This window comes from Sphaeramia orbicularis, chromosome 15 (assembly GCF_902148855.1).
Source record: "Sphaeramia orbicularis chromosome 15, fSphaOr1.1, whole genome shotgun sequence".
In the NCBI taxonomy this organism is placed as follows: domain Eukaryota; kingdom Metazoa; phylum Chordata; class Actinopteri; order Kurtiformes; family Apogonidae; genus Sphaeramia; species Sphaeramia orbicularis.
The window spans coordinates 42,925,809-42,943,713 of record NC_043971.1 but is presented as its reverse complement, the minus strand read 5'-3'; the positions used below and the strand labels follow the sequence as shown (position 1 = coordinate 42,943,713).

Here is a 17,905-nt window from a genome sequence, read left to right as displayed (position 1 = left end):
TGAAATGTAGCTTGTACAATATCTCTGTACTATGGTTGTACATTTTCAATTCTTCTTATCGCATTGTTCTGGTCTGTCCAACCGACGTGTCCTCCCTCAAATATGATTTCTCTACAGTATCATTTAAGTAAATGAAATAAAATAAAGAGAAGAACCTTTTGATGCTGCGTTAGTACCTAATCATCCAACAGACCCAAACATAATAAAATAACCCCTAAAAGGGAGTATGAGCTCATTTTCAAGTTTACAATCAAGACAGAAGCATACTCAATTTTCAAAAGAAACTTTATTGGACACAAATATAGAAACACAAGGGATTACAGAGCATGCTCGAAACTTGGTGTGTCACTGCAATAAGAGCACATGGAGATGAACGTACAGTTTCTGTTAAACCGCTGCCAATACTGAAGCATAACAGACACATTTCATGAAACTTAAGAGGGCTGAGGACATCTGATACCAACGGAGCTATGAAGTGGGAGGAGCTACATCGCATGGTCCTGGTAATGAAAGCAAAGATCAGATGTTTTCCATGTATACAATGTTGGGTTACATATAATAAGCACTTTACAGCTTAAATCCTTCCCTGAAAAAAACGTAACAACTGCATTAACTTGTTAAGACTGAGACGCTAAATTGTGCCACTTGAAATGTTCTGAGTTTTGTTTCAGATCAAACACGGGGGGATCTTTGAGTTTATTGTCCAAAACCTTTTTAGAGCAATTCTAAGTAAGGAAAGAACAAAAACTTAAGTCTCAGCAAGGAAGCACAGTTGGTTATCTCTGCTAGTTGATTTTAAAGTGTGTGATTGTGTGTAAAGCGCTGTTTGTGATTAAGAATGGACCAAGAGGCCGAATCACAGAATGAATTATTTACTAAGACAAGATCTATTTCAGGAAATCAACTTCTGTTGAATCTTTTACAAACGATACCATGAGTCAACTCTAAAATGCTTGAAAGCACAGACCTACTTGTGAAGTAACCTCTTCACATTTACCCCTAGTGGTTCTATTTGTGGTATTTAAGTTAATTGGTAAACAGGAGGAAAATGTCTGGGCTTTCATCAGTGTCTATGATGAGTTTCCAGCTCAAAGATCTGTATAAACTCATTCTGAGTTTGGAGGATAATTCTGTTTGCCTTTCTTCCATTTTGTCCTCTGCAACCAAGTCTTCCTCTTTTGAACAGTTTGTCACCTTCACTCTTACTGGTTCAACTGCTCTGAATACCATGTGTCTATACTCGTATCTAGTCTCAACTTTTAAGGGGAAATTCCCCACTTTTTATGCACTAGAAGCACTTGTGTTTGAGTCAGCAATATTTTAACCATCACACCTCACTGAAAGGTAAGGTATTCACCATAAACTCACAAGTCAGAGTCTAGCGTGTGTTCATTCCTAAGGTAAGGAAGTGATTAAAATAAAACGCTGAACTGGAATGGGTCCGAGTCTCCTCCCACCTCACGAAGCCATGTCAGAGCGGGTGTGAATGTACGACTGACTGTACTGCTCAGTATTTCTGGGCGCTGTTGATCAGTGCCTCCCTGTCCATCAGTAGCTCTCCATATCTCTGCTGCAGCTCCCTCTCTCGCTCCATCTGCCTCTCCACGTCTTCCCTCAGAGCCTACGAACAAAAACATCCCCAGAAACACAGGTGAGCTGATTCACATGGTCACACTAGGACGTCTACATGCATCAGACAAATTTAAGACCTTTAGAAATTATTTTAATCCAAACTGAGGACTGACTTTTGGATCTTTCTCCTATTCCAGCATCGCAGAGAAAGGACTTATGTTAGAATCTGATTAATGTGTTTAACCCATAAAGACCCAGTGCTACTTTTATGGCAGTTCCCAAATTAATTTTTCCCATACATTTAACCTTTAAGTGATTTATCAGTCATTTATTTATTTTTTTTTCATTGTAAATCATACACTGAGGGAAAATATTAATGCACCATGTGACACTTTAACGTTTAATAGCAGTAGATGTTGCACAACATATTAAATCGCACACAGTTTATTCTGTTGATCACTGTGGTACAGAATACTGTCCATTAGAACATGATAGAGGCGTCTGGCGTTCATGGACATTAATGTGGACACGGTGGGCGCCGGTTGAAAGAAATCCCAATTCCATATCTCATGTGTCCACTATTGGCTTCCTGTACAGCAACACATTGGCTCCTCATCAAGTTGACAACATCGTCAATTGTGGCCTGTGGAATGTTATTCCACTCCTCTTTGAGGGCTACATGGAGCTATGGGGTATTATCCGGAACCATTCCCACATTATCTGTGGCATGGTGACATCTGAGCAAATATGACATTCTGAGGTGTCCTTTTATTGTCCCCAGTATAAGGAGGACCTGAATCCTACTATGCAATACACGTTCTGTGTCCCATCGATGTTGCAGCACAGGAGGGCGTTTGTACAGATTTTCCTCAGCCTTCACAGGCCCAATCGCCACCAAACTCGCCAAATGAATAGAAACATTACCTGACTATATACTAGGCACAATTTTATGTCCGCATTCAAATGTTGTGAGGTATGCTGGGCAATGTTAGCCTCTCTCTACTTTGAATTCTTCATCCCTGCCGCCATACTCCATTTTCAGAAGTGGTTATGCTGCCATTCATGAAATTTCTACTGCTAGCAGACGATGCTACAATGTGAAGGCTGCAGTTCACTACCGCTGTATGAATTTAATCATGCTTGACAGGCCAAACAAATACATGCTTTTCCCTTCATGCCTCACATGTTGGCTCAAATTATTACCTGCACAATGCATGATTAAATGGTAGTTTACAAATGGATAGTGGTGGCAGACAAGTTCTACCTCTCATGCTATCGTACAATGGCGCCACGGGTACAATGCCGCAAGTAATGTTATCGATGTTTGAGCAGCGTCCGGACATGCTACACCTGTGTTGTGGGTGGACTCACTAGACCACTGAGCAAGTGCTCACTCATAGAGATGGACACAAGGTTTGTTTATAAGTCAAGAAAAATTAACCATGTTTTATTATTAGAAGAGCTCATTTTGGGCTGCGCATCTCGAGTTCCACAAATACTGTACATGGTGCGTTTACCAGTATATATTTCCCTATATTTAATTCACTGATCATGTAGAAGTGCATGAAAAGTCAAAGGTTATTATAACAAAACAGAGAAACTGGACAGAAAGTGACTTTTTGAGTAAAACATATCATTAAATGAACATAAACCAATTGTCTCCATCCACTGTCATTGATCCAACTCCATGGGTTTTACTGGTGAATCAATATTGTAGTAGATGACAGTATTTTCACGTTCATTACGGAGCCTCTGAGCATTCAAATGACTCATTTCTGATGACCATGAAAAGATGACAAACTGTATTTTACTCCAATTATTTACATATATTGATAGGATTAGTGGATCGCCAGGTATTAAACAGTTTAGATCAGTAGATTTTTGTGGTTGCTGGCGGATGTTTGGGTCTTTATAGGTTAATCTGTGTAACAAGGTGAAAGACAGCACTAGTTTTAAGGCTTTACAACGACAGAAATGTGGACTTTGACAATAAAAAGTAGTGACTTCTAAAGCATATTACTAAAACTGAATTTAAGACATTTATTAACCCTGCCAAGTATGATGTGTACTACAGAGAACAATTACTTAAAATGTTATTAAAACCACAGTATTTCCCATAGTGTCTATATTCACTGTGTGAATGTGTGTTTTTGTTACCTTGAAATATGATGGATGCACCTATTAGCCTCTGGAATATTTTTTTTCTACAACTGAAGCTCTTAACATTTTTCTGTTTAGTAGCAGCAATACTTACATGTACACTGCAGCTATATTTTAGATATCTAACTGAAATGTAAAAATCTCTGATAACATGTTTGTACTAAAAAAAAACAAAAACAACTGACATATTTAAAGTTTAGTTTGGATATAATAAAAAACAATCCACTCTGTTTTTTTATTAATTAGTGTATGACATGGTTGTTCATATACAGACACCCTGTTAACATTACAAACTTCTCTGTGCATGTGTGTGTCTTAAAAGTGTTACCTCTAGTCTTCGGGGAATGGCAGTGTCCTCTTGTTTCTTCAGTTGATTGAAGGTCTGGAGCTCTGTAGCCGCCTGCTCCACCTGGTGGACAAAATAAGTACAACACCACTATCAGTACACAAGAAAACACACCAAATACAGTTCACTAAAGAAAGGATGAGTCAGTTACATGATTTGAAGGCTTATATAGGTGTAAAACAAAACATACAGGGAAATGTGGTGATATTTTATGAAGAAAGACTACAAGGGTTTTATTGCACTGTATTGCATACTGCATGTCACTTTAACTCAATAACTCATCTATTACCAATAACTCATCATTGAACTTCACTGTTGCAACTTCATTGTCTATTTATTGTCTCCTCAACCCCCTGCTGTTTATAGTTATATTCTGTTTATAGTTCCATTTTTTTGTACTATGTTCATTTTTCACTGTGGGGCCTTAGAGTTTCATCATTTCAGTTTTCTTTATGTGATGTAAATATGGAAAAACTGACAACAAACCTGACTTTGACCCCCCCCCCCCCCCTCATAAATTCAGATAAATTTCACACAATGTAATTTTTTTTAGCAAATATATGACTAATTTGAAAATTGTTATGACCTGATATTGTTAAAGAATATCCAAAGAATGTGTTTATTTATTGTAAAGTTTTTTGTCACATAAATTTACCAGTTTCATCTTGGAGGTTTTTCTAAAATATTACTGTTACTTTATCTGTAAGTGACAAAGGTTATAATAGTTTTGGATGTTTAATTATAGTTTAGTTTTATCTAGTTTTGACTTTTTTTCTCTTATTCAGTCAGTTTTAATTAGTTTTTAGAGCATCTTTGCTCATTTTTATTAGTTATTGTTTTTTTTCTGAACGTTTAGTTTTAGTTTAGTTTTAGTATTAGTTTTAGTGATTTCATATATTTTATCTTCCTCACCATCCTATTCAAAGAAATTAGTGAGGTGCAAATCAGCGGGTTACCCTGGACACTTTATTTGGGGGTCGGGTTAGGGCGACCCCACGCATCACTAAAAGAAATCCCAGGCAGGACTCTGCTGCTTTGTCCCAGCTTTAGTCTGTATGTTCCAGGTAGAGTGGGGACGAAAAGACGACTGTAAACAAAAAGTGACCAGACATGACAGACTATGAAGTGTCGTATGGTGCTGCCAGCTAAAATTGCTGGAGCGAAATAAATCAATTTGATATCAATCCGACACTGACAAAGATGAAAACTAAGGGAATTTTATACATAATTTTTATACGTTTTAGTTAGTTTTGTAAGCACACAATACAATTTCAGTTAGTTATCATTTTTTTCTTTTAATTCGAGCTTCTATTTATTTCAGTTAACAAAAATGTTTTTTCAATTTTAGTTTTCGTCATTTTGTTCATTTTCGTTAACAATTAGAACCTTGTAAGTGACTAAATCTGCCAACCTTCCTGTTCTTGGAAATAAAAACAAACTCCTCTCATCGTTACAAAGTTCTACAATGAACTAGTTTAGCGGGAAACTCCTCTGTAAATGGAGCTCAGATTTGTACCTGTTCCCAGAGTTCATTGTGCTGTTTCAGGAGCCCCAGCGCTCTGGACTGAAAACCTCCCAGCAGGATTTTGAGTTTCTTCTCCAGCTTAGCTGCTCGTCGAGCCTCTGCTGTCATGTGCCCACGGTTCACCTGAAGACCAGCAGAAAAGACGTTCAGTGGCATTTAATAATCCTCTTGGTCTGATTTGCTGATGTTGCAAGGATTAACTGACAAAACTCACACCCTAGTGGTTCGTCTTTACACTTTCTCACCTCTAGTTTTTTCTCCAAGCTTTCAATTCTGTCTTTCTTTGATGCCAGGTTAGCTCTAGTGTACCGATTCTGAGCAGGGAGATATAACACCTGAAAAGAGAAAACAGATTTAAAGCCGACACATGATGAGACAGGAGCAGATAGTTGTGAAAAAGGCAGAAAAGGTGGGTTATAATATCCATTTCATTTCAGTTGGTGCCATCAAAATACTGCTGTCCTACTACTGATAATAAACAAGTACATTAGGTCTGTTTCCATTCTGAGGTGGATGACAGATGCTCACCTGGCCATAACACTCCTCCCACACCTGACTGTAGGCCTCCATGCTGAGCTCACCGTGGCCCATTCCTGCCTTCACCACCTCCATTTCTGCTGCCAGGATGGCCTTGGCCTGTTCAGTGACAACACACAGCAGCACATTAGCCAAACCTATGTGGCCATTTTCTTGCTGTTTAGAGATGCAGCCAAGCCTAATAATAAGATGACTGATCATACATATAGACAGTCAAATGTTCATACGATTAGATGGTTAGTCCTTAAAATGTCAAATAATGGTAAATATCCCCAAACTATGAAAATATAATTAAATTCCACACTCCAATCATCTCGAAGACAGATGAATAATTTCTTAAACACTGACTTTTATTCTCTTAAAGAAGGATCTAAAACTTGGTCTGAACAAAATGTTGAACTCAAAAGGTCCAGGAAACTTAATCAGTAATTCCTCCGACTGGAAAGTAACTGGACTGAGTGACACCCAGTGTGTTCACCTGTTCCATATCTTCAGGACCGACTGGCTTGTAGGGGTGTGTTTCTAGGTATGCTATATGAGAGGCGTTATTAGAGGTGGAAGCAGGGCCCCTGGTTTTCCCGCGCTGTAATTGGCTGGCTGCGTTAGATGACGGGTGGTGCAGGCAGTCGTGGTGCAGCATGGTAATCATTTCCTGTTTGATGAGTTCCTCGGCCAGCTGCAGGTCAGACAGCGGCTCCATGGAGGCGGGCCGCAGGACCGACTCATTAACCTGCACACAGACAAAAGACAAACACATACAACTGAAACAAACCAATCATGTTCATATTCATCATCCACCAGAAATCCAGATAAAAGAAATATTATAATAAAAAGTTGTGAAACACTCAAATGTCTGATTTTTTTTTGTTTTTTTTTTAAAGCTGGTGGAGGTGTCTGGGGAGAGGGAAGTCTGGGCATCCCTACTTTGACTGTTGCCCCCGCGACCCAGTGGTGGATAATGGATGGATGGATAAAAGCTGGTGATTTTAAAATGTGTTTTTAATGCTCTGTTTCCAGTTTTTCATTTTTGTCCAGCAGCTTCTGCTTACTCCATACATTCCGTTTTATTTTCTCTTAACAGCAATTACACCACAGGTACAAGAACTATTCAGATCCTGTACTCAAGTATCAACACACCGATGTAAAAATACTCCACAGGTAAAAGTACTGGTTAAATTCATCTGCTGATGCTGGCATTTGAATGGAAGAGGAAGCACTAATCATGATTTTGTAACTTAGCAACCAAAGGATGCATTTTTATCATCATATATTTATTATATAATGATAACCATTATACATTCATGTTAAAAGCTTGTTATACAATGTGATGTGTAATATGTTCATCTGAAAAGTAACTAAAATCATCAGACATGTTATGGAGTACAAAGTACTATATATAAGATCTAGTGAATAAAAAGTATAAAATAGAAGTTTAAGTACTTCATAACCATATTGACAGTACTTGCTTCCACGTGACCAAATACAGTGGATTAGTGGTGTTTTTGTTTTTTTTTACCTCTGTAGGTCTGGGCAGACTCCTCTGAACAGAAGTGTGTCGCAGCTTCAGCTCCTTTTCTCGTTCTGCCTCTCGCTGAGCCTAAAACCAGTAAACAAAATGAAATGTGGGTGAACAACAGGGACATGAGCAGAGGCAGGTAGTATGCACTTAAACTAACAGCAGATCATCTGACAGCATGCGTACCTGCTTGCGTGCTTGTATGTCGGCTGAGTCCTCAATAAACCCAGTCTCTGTCTCCGTCTCTTCAAGTTCTTTCTCAGCGTTTTCAGGAAGAACAATCTCAAAGTCGTTCTTTGGGACAGGAAGTGACATCAGGCCCTGTCTCAGCTGTTGCAAGCTCTCCCTTTGCTGTGATAAGACAGAAAAAAATACAGTTAAATCACTCATTTAATTTGGAAGTATTAATTAATGTTCAGTATTTCAGTTGTTTCTTCAGGTTCATCCTGGTACTTTGTGCTCAGATTTGATCCAGCAGAAACATTCCACAAGTTTTTTCCATTTACACCAAACTTTCAGTGATGATTCGTTCCATAGACACAGAAGCTTTGTGAACTCTGAATGGACAGAATGATGTGTATATTTGGAGTGCAGTTACCAGGTGTTTAGCGTATGCAGGATCACTCAGCTGCTCCTCACTGTTAATATTTAGTTTGTCTCTGAGCGGTGTGCGACCTGGGGTCAGGACTGGTGTTATGGCCCCACGGGGGGTCATCCCACCACCGGCTTGAGGCGTCATTCCATCTGTACCCTGACCTTGTCCAGGAGTTCTGTGGGAGCAGACAGGGCCATAAATGTTCACATTTCCGTGCTTGATGCTGAGCCCTTACTTAGATTCTGTTCAAACCTGACATTATCATGTGTCAGATTCACTCAGTTGTGAGTGGATCAAGTGAAATCAAATCACTCATGATGCATCTGGAGACACATTCTAATGCCAGGTGTGAATGTGTACACTCAGAGCTACCAAACCACCAAAAACACATGTTAATGCAGATATGAAGATGACTTTTAGCGCAGATAAGAAAAAGGATACCTGAAAGGTGTACTGAGTACAGTGTTGGGAGTTTGTATCTGTTGTCGCTGAGGAGTCACTCCACTGAAATCACTCTCATGCAGTGGAGTATTGAGGCCTCCCTTCAGAGGTGTGTCAATGTTGGTCAGAGCCATCAGGTTCTGGGCTTCCTGTGATGACACAAATACACACACAAAATAAGTGAGCATCTTATTTTTGGACTTATTGATAATTAAACTGTCAGTTCAGATCACTGCAACTTTTTCCTGAAAGTTTCTAGTTCACTTTTGCTTTGTCATCAATCTTGGTTCTGCCAAGTGTTGTGTGTTACCTGGAGTATCCTGTCCTGGGCAGCTGGGGTTCGTGGAGTACGTAGGCCTGTTGCCATGGTGTTGGTGACGCTATATTCTGATAGGAGAGTGGAGGAGGCAGAGTTCCCACTTTCACTCTCCTCAGCCGCCTGACGTGCGACCTCACTGGCAACACCCAGTTTGACAACTTCTTCCAGCTCAGCATCACTAATCTACAAAGAAAGTAAAAAAAACTGTAGCTAATCACTTGATGTCAGAAACTGATCAAACAGACAAAGTGATGGTAACACAAGCAGTCTTGACTCCACTGCTTTAAAAGAGTCCAACATTCAAGTTTAAGTTTAGATGCTGAGGTTTGTGTATGAGGGTCACCTGTGGTGCAGGTAAAACCAGTTTGGACCTTTTCTTGGTAAACTCAGCCACTCCACTGGTTTGTAAAATGGCAGATGGCAGATCACTTTCTTTCTTCTTCTTGATCTTCTGCTTGTCTTTCTTCCTATCCCGTTCTTCACGTTCACTGGATAAAAATAAAACGCATAAATCATGCTGTTTCTAAATAAGACCTGAAGGTAAATAGAATTATGTGTTTGGTAGTGAAGCTTGCAATGGTTCCTTTGAAACCTGTATTTACTAGGCTGAATGGCAATGCACTTTTACATACAAGTTATCTGAGATGTTAACAAACGTTTATAGATTTAAACAGGGTCTACAATCTACATCAAAGTCATGACAGAATTTTATTTTAGAAAGAAAGGAAAATGTGTGACTCCTTTTGTTCTTTCACTGCAGCATTTTACATAATTTGATGTTAAAATAAAAATAATTTCCGGGTCATTATCAGTTAAATACCTAACTCTTGGTGTGTGTATTTGAAATGCAGAATAATATAAATTTTGGTCATTATGTAGCTGTCTTATGCCTTTAAAGTTGTACGTGTGTCCATTGTAAACAGAACTCAAGTAAAGTTGCTCTTTAAGTGTATACTGTAAGTAATGTTAATTACTTGCGCAGTTCTCCATCCAGATGCTGTTGTCTCAGTCGTTTGAAATTTGGCTCCAGAGCATCGTAATTCTCCATGCTGGTGTCATAGAAACCCTTCAAGTAAAATGGAAATAATAATCAATAGATTACAAAGCTAGAACAAGAGCCTCTGCATTGAATTCTCTTCAAATAAGCACAAAGTTAAAGTGATGGATACCGGTGCAGGTTTCTTTTCAAAGGGGATCTCAGCATTGTAGTCCACTCCTCTCTTCTTCTTCCTCTTCTTTTGGACATCAATTCCTGCAGCTCTCAACTCCCTGCGTTTCTGCAGAGCAGCCAAACGTCTGCAGCATAAAGTGCACACTCAGCTTTTTTGCACCCAACAGTACCTTTGCATGTCTACTAGTGTAAGGTTTTGATTGAATCGTGTGTCAAATGAGTCTGACCTGGCTTCTTCCAGCTGTTTCTCTCTTGCCTTTCTCTTTGCTTTCTTTCCCTGGGTATTAGCCAGACGAGCTCTGGCTTCTGAAAGCATCTCCAATTCATCTACAAGAACAGAAATATGCAATTTATTTATTTTACTTAACACTATATCTGATGGGGTTGGGAAATGATCAGTCTGTATTTTTTTCACCCTTGTCAAAGGGAGATCCCCAAGGTTTAATAGCAGGTTGAGGATAATATGAGCTACACCACTTGACTCCCTTTAACTGTGATGATAGTTTGTTTTCATGCTTGTCTATGTGGGTTTGTGCAAAATGACACTGAAAATTACATTTCATGTCAATTCCCTCAATTTAAAAGCCCATTAGAAGCATTTTGCCAATCTATCAGAGCATTATTCATTACAGTACCTTCATCCATGTCCACAGGGTCTGGTCTGGCAGGTTTTGTTTCTGGATTAGGGTCGATTTCTCCTGGTTTTAATTTCCTGGGGTCATCTCCCACTTCCTCCTCATTGTCTCTTTGTGCAGCTTTGTCTCTAAAACATGAATTGTTTTTTAAATAAAAAATTCTATTCTATAGCAAAAAGTCCAAGTGCCTACAGCACTTTTATTACAGTTAAGGAAATTTAAAATCAATTGTTTATTGAAATAAGGCAGAAAACTAAACAGACACTACAATAAATAAGTACAATCGGAACTAAAACAAAACTGGCCAGAAAATTACCTTAACATATTGTTACCAATGTTAATGGTTTTATGCAATTCTGGACCTTCAATGAACAATGGTTTTGAAGTCACATATTCTTAAATCCTGCTTTCTTAAAGTTGTATGAATCAAAGTTTTCCTCATAATACTTTAAAAAACTAGTTAATTCCTCAAAACAAAAATAAAAATAAAACCAAACCAAAAACGAAATAGAAGCTGAAAAAGGTAACGCCTTACAGCAGGTATTCATAGTGCTCCAAACACTGAGCAGCAGTGCGTCCTATGATAGGAGCGATGGTCCTCCACTGAGTGGGCATCAGCTTGGCCAAGTGAAGCAGCTTCTCTTCCTCCTCTCTGGACCATTCGGTTTTCTTGATGCTGGGGTCCAACCACTCGTACCTGAAGACAAACACAAAACCAGAGCTCTGTAATGGCTACAAGTATTTTAAAGCTCAGTGCCAGGATATGGCCAACTCCAGAAAAATATTTGACATCTGAAAACAACTTTTTGACAGTAGCATTAAGTGTAGATTTTAATTTCCATGGGTGCATGGTATCTGGGTCATTCATCTTTGTTGCCATCAAACTGTTGAACATTTTTGATTTGATCTACAGTGTATATTTTTTACTTATGACAATGACTATTCCATAAATAATGTAGTAATGACTGATCTAACAGTCTCACAACAAGTGAATTAGCCTTGGGAGACCATTTCATGGACATTGACAACTTTCTGACATTTGTCTGCTTTCATTCATTTACATACCATTACTCCTTCTCCCATCTTACAGTAATCGTTAAGTTATCATGAAACTGTATTTGGCTTGTATTAAAACTTCACAATGACATGAATTCCAATCCCAGGGTCAGTCTATGTATTTACATATCTGTAAAATGTTGCAATTTGAATGGCCTTTTGTTGAATATTTGATATGGTAAATAGTAATAAAACTTCTTCACCAAATTGTGCAGCCATACAGACTTCTACAATGTGAAAATGATTAACAATCTCAATGAATGATAGTAAAACACTCTTTCTGCTATGCCTGCTATCATTCTCCATATAGTTGGAAAGCATTCTTTAGGAGATGTCTGTACCAGAGTGATATTAACGGACTTACCATCTTGCTTTACACTGTTTGGCAGACTTGCGGTGTAAAAGGGAAGCAATACGTGACCACTGGTTTTTCCCATATTTCATCACAGCCGCCTTGAGGATCTCATCCTGTATAAATATCACATCAAATCTTCAGTATTATCTAGTCAGGTCACATAACATCACTCACCAAAACACATTGCATATCTAGATGGCTTTATTTCATTTATTCCCTGTGAACTCGCTAGCTGATCTTTCGAAAACTCCTGCAATCACATAAAATTTGGTGTCAAATCTTTAGTCCTACTAGTTTACTAGATATGGAGTGCAGTGTCCCAAAGTTTGTACATTTTTATATTCTGCTTCACTCACCTCCTTTATTTTTGTGGTAACCTACATTTGTTATAAACACTACGTTTCTACTGGGTAACCCTTTACAGTTTATCTGTGAATATATCTCCTTCTGTCGAATAACATGTAGGTAATATAACAATACTAGTAATAATAATTGCGACCCCATTTCTGTCGAATGTAGCATTAACCATCACCTGTATGAAACAGTCTATGGTGATACCCAGTTAATGTTAGCTCTTGTGCTAATATTGACAAATCCTCCAGTATTGCTTGCTAGTGGCGTTGCCATTTTAACCAATCAACAGATACGTATCATTTTATTTGGATACGTTGCGTGTAGACAGCTACACCTGAGTGAGAATAAAATTGCTTTCATGTTACTGATTCAACACCAAGTAATCAAACTTGATCAAATGCCGTGAAATTAGCGGCTAGCAGCCTACCAACTTAAACCCGTTGGTTTCCTCTAAGTAGTTAGCGTTGCGCTAGCTAGGCTAGCCATGTATACACATACCTCCGTGTTGCGCCAGACGCCTCCCTTTATCATAATTCGCGGCATCTTGGCGGCTTTGTGCTCTCTCCTCCTTCAAGAAAAAAACTTTTAACTGATATCTGCTCACTTAAAATGAATGTACGGTCTAATATTAGGACTCAAAAACCTCCACGGACACAGCGGTACAAGGGTATCGAACGTGCACAAAACCACCGACGGAAACTTGTGTCGCAGAAATTAACGAGTATGGCGCGGTGTCTTGTGGGAAATGTAGTAGTAGTTGCTGAGGCCATTAAGCCTACGTCACCAGTCTTACAGGAAGCTTGAAGCTTGTACGTGTGTTTTTGTTGATAAGTGGCTATTATAATTTCTTAGGGCTTCAGTGCAAAATTGGAATGCGAGATGAACAGATCAAGGATTATCTTCTCGTTACTTTTGTATATAAATGCATTTTTAGAAGGTAGAAGGACATTATATCATCATTTAATACTACCTCTCAACATTGGTAAAATATCCCAAACAACTGACCCACTCTTTGCACCATACTTGGCTTGTTAGTTTCTCCCTACATAACAGCCAAAACGTTGTGTTGTGTTGGGATATTATTGTACAACACTGACACAAATAAATCTTGATTCTATAAATGTTTGTAGCAGGATGTGCCATGATACTGGTCAGGGGTGGCAGAATTTAACTTCACATGTCAAAAGGAGCAGGGACCTCTGTCGCTAAGTTTATCAGCACCTGTCAATACATTTTCCTGGAGGATACAATTCACAGAGGCAGGATTAGACTCACTACACAAAGGGGGCAGAACATTTCCAGGAGCCCTTCATCAGGTAGTAGAAGGTTCTTAGTAAATTCCTTTGATTTACATCCCTAACAGACAGATGTTTTACATTAATTTTTTGTTAGTGGGACAGCAGTGTGCACTAATCTAGCAGAATGGACCACATACACACACATATATGTGTGTGTGTATATATATATATATATATATATATATATATATATATATATATATATATATATATATATATATATGTGTGTATATATATATAATGGATTGGATTTATATAGCGCCTTTCTAGACACCCAAAGCGCTTTACATTATTGACCCATTATTCATTCGCTCTCACACTCTCCCTCTGGTGGTGGTAAACTACATCTGTAGCCACAGCTGCCCTGGGGCAGACTGACAGAAGCGTGGCTGCCATTTTGCACCTACGGCCCCTCTGACCACCACCAAACATTCATACACCAGTGTGGGTGGCACTGGAGGCAAGGAGGGTGATAGTTATATATATACATATATATACACATATATATATATATATATATATATATATATATATATATATATATATATATATATATATATATATATATATATATATATATATATATGCTTTTATTATGTTTTTTTTTTTTCTGTTCACATTTCCATGAGGAAAAAATGGCATCACTATAATCTGACTATGTCTGTGGTTAAATTGCTTTACCTTCTATGATTTGACCTACAGATGTGGGACTGAATCCAGTGATGTGTCCCTTATAACTGTTGACTTTTTCTGGCCTTCGTCTCAGGAGATCAACTGGAGAGCAGCTCTGAGATAAGATATCTAGCTTCTGGTACACCTCCAGGTGGCAGCAGAAACACCTTTTGATTCATGATGTTGCTCATCATCATATTCTCCACAAACTCATACTGTACACCTATGACTGGCCATATTTTGTTGACACAGCGTGGCTTTTCATTCCAGGTACTTTTGTTTCTGTTGTTTTTTTGTTTTTTTTCCTTTCTTTATTGTTGTTTTTTATTATTCATTTTAATTGCAAAGGGGAGGATAATTTACAGAAGCATCATGGATCTATTACTGTAAAAAGAAGCAGCGTTTGAATGTTAGTATGGGGTGCATCAGGAGTAATGAAGTCTTTTCATTTTAGACAATAACTTCATCTAAATTTTACTGTTGGACAGTGCTGGGTGTTTCACTGGGGAAACAGGGAGCAGTTTAAACAAATTAATTTGAATAAATATGTAAGTAAAAATCAATGTGTTGAAGTTATCATGACTTAATACTCATCCTGTGCCCTGTAGTTCATAGCCAACATGTGGTCATGGGGAATCTTGTTAAATGACTGTGTCTCCCAAAACTTTGGCCAATCAGGTGATATAGGGGTGTGATCTCTGGGGAATAAAAGATCCTCTCTGGGGCCCAGTTCTTGTGCCTTGTTGTTGCCAATAAGTGTTGTTTATATTTTCTTTTCCTAATGTGATTGGATGATTTTTGCTCAGTTGCCAAGTCACCTATGGTGAGGTACAGAGGCTCTCAGGACTCCAGAATGAATATGAAGCAGATGTTTAGCCTGCGTCACCTGTTCAGATAAAGTCTAGCCCTATTCAGCCCATTCATTACACCTTCAGCTAGTCTCCTGTATTTTATACATATTTATTACTTTATTCATTCATGTATTTAGTTTTTAAACCTTGGTCTTTGTACGACAAGATTTTATACTTTGGTAAATTCTTATGCATTCAATTAAAAAGTAATACCAAAATAATAAAATAGGCAGAATTATTGACTCTGGTCTTAACAGAAACAGTTTCAGTTTCAGTTGCACAGAAAGAGACGTGAGGCCTGCAGGCATTTAATATTAATGTCAACTATTAATTTGTCACAGAGTAATATTGCATTATGGGGGCTAAAAGATGATATCAAGGTGTTGTGCAAGTACTGTGTATAAATCTATGATATATTACCCATTTACGTTCAATGATATTGTGAAAAGGATCAAATCCACACCTTTTTCAGCCACATTACTTTGCTGTGCTTCAACTTAAAGCTTTCAATTGATTGTGAGACTTCAGACTTTATTAGACTTAAGAGAAAGAGGCTTATAAGTATCTTAGACTTTTCTTTAAACTGCTGTTACCTTGAGACTGTTTACAACCTGTGCATCATACTGACCGTTAATGTACTGTTTTCTTCACGCAGTGAGATGATCAAAGCCCAGTGATTTTACAGGATTTGGACAATGACCCTAAAAGTGACTGAAGGTCCATCTGACTGACCCATTCCCCCAATAATAGTTAAATTCAGATGTATCTGTTCAAAACTAGAAAACTTCACTGTTTTACATCGTTTTTCCATAATTTCCAATAAATCTACATGAAATTCATATTGACACATTCAGCCGAGCCTCCTTTGTCTCATGGTGAATGTTTAGTGATGTGAGGTATCACCAGTGATGAAGAAGCCTTTATTTGAGAGCTACCCTTAGCCAAATTTAAGTAACTAAATCTATGAATAGGGTGCTGTGATTGGATCGAACTACAGTATATACAGGGTTCCTACAGGTTTCTTCAAGTTAAATTCAAGTCTTTTTAAGACCTTTTTAAGACCATTTATATAAAACCTTAATACCTATTTCACGGCCTATTTCATAGACCTACCGGCAAACAAAAACAAAGTTCTTGAATTTGTGTTCATTTATTTCTCGAATAAATGTGAAAATGTGTGTAACCTCATTGCAGCATAGTAGTGAGTACTTGCGCTATAACACATAGCACAGACACAGACAACAAGCCAAACAGAGGTGTGAAAGTTCAGCGGACCACTGTTATGGAAATTTTTTCTCGGCTGCTGGTGAATAATGAAATAGAGACATCTGCCGGTTGACAATATTTTATTTCTTTGTCAAGAAAGGTCAATTTTGCACACAAGCGGCGATTGTGAAGAAAAGACAAAGAGCTTCTCACAAGGTCCACCTTTTATAGGGTGAATCACATTTGCAAGTGACACCTCCAGTCTCCTCAAAGGGCCTTTTGATTAAATGATGAACTCACGGCTTTAACAATCAGTCACCTTTTGTTACCTTGCAAGAAAATTTACACACACAGTAGGGGGATTTGGGTAAGGATATGGGAAAATTAGCATGCAGTGGGGGGTATTCGGGAAAGTTAGCATGTAGTGGGGAAGGGTAGTCAGGAATGGATATGGAAACAAAGAAGGGAATCAGAAAATTCCATTACACCACAAAAGTTTGACTAACACTGTTAAGTTGTTTTTTAACACTGGTTATGTTAGTTGGCTAATGATGGGGCGAACAACACTGGTGCGTCAGCACTGTGTCGAGTGCACAAGTGTGAAACCCCGTATTGGTGCGTGTATTGCTTTAACAAAAAATCATGTGACCGATACAGGAAGTGTGTCGTTTGGATGCGCCGTGCCAAATTGTGTTTGTAAGGAAACAAACTGTATCAACATGTTGCAGGTTTGTTGGATGGAGATTAAACTGTTTGTTGTTGCTGTGCCTGTGCCTGTTGGATTTTTGCTTTGCTTCCACTCATGGATCGTTCTAGAAATTTATCACAAGTCTGGAATAATTTTGATCTTTTGACGCCAAATAAGTCTCACCTTACCGCGGTGGAGGACTTTGAGAACTCTAATCACCCTAGGAGCTCTGTTGTGGAGGTCCTTTTGCCCCTGGTAGGGTCTCCCATGGCAGATTGGTCCTAGGCCAAGGGCCAGACCAAGAACGCTTCAGAAAACCCTTCACGACAACAAACAACAAGGGAATGTGAACCCAGCCCAGAGGGTTACCGGGGCTCCGTCCTGGAGCCAGGCCTGCGCTTGGGGCCCGTGGGTGAGCGCCTGGTGGCCGGGCCTTTGCCCATGGGGTCCGGCCCTCACTAGGGTCCAGGTCATGTGTTCACAGCAAATTATTTGCTTCTTAACAAGAGCTGCTTAGCTCAGTAGGTAAGATGTTGGACTCTAATACAGTAGACCTGGGTTTGACTTCTGCTTGAAGTGCTCATTTTCAGCTACATCAAATGCTTATT

General features: G+C 38.7%; 1 protein-coding gene across 1 annotated transcript; it reads right to left on the bottom strand.

Moving 5' to 3' along the window:
* Positions 1-269: 269 nt before the first annotated feature.
* cdc5l (CDC5 cell division cycle 5-like (S. pombe)) lies at positions 270-13,300 on the bottom strand. The gene is made up of 19 exons (XM_030155765.1): positions 13,081-13,300; positions 12,238-12,341; positions 11,353-11,514; positions 10,818-10,945; positions 10,410-10,509; positions 10,181-10,307; positions 9,986-10,077; positions 9,355-9,499; positions 9,003-9,194; positions 8,693-8,841; positions 8,255-8,426; positions 7,843-8,007; positions 7,657-7,737; positions 6,619-6,870; positions 6,132-6,239; positions 5,849-5,938; positions 5,595-5,726; positions 4,061-4,141; positions 270-1,621 (listed from the first exon to the last, which is right to left on the bottom strand). Exons 1-19 carry the CDS (start codon positions 13,123-13,125, stop codon positions 1,508-1,510), a joined length of 2,439 nt encoding a protein of 812 aa, XP_030011625.1. The 5' UTR covers positions 13,126-13,300; the 3' UTR covers positions 270-1,507.
* Between the last annotated feature and the right edge of the window lie 4,605 nt (positions 13,301-17,905).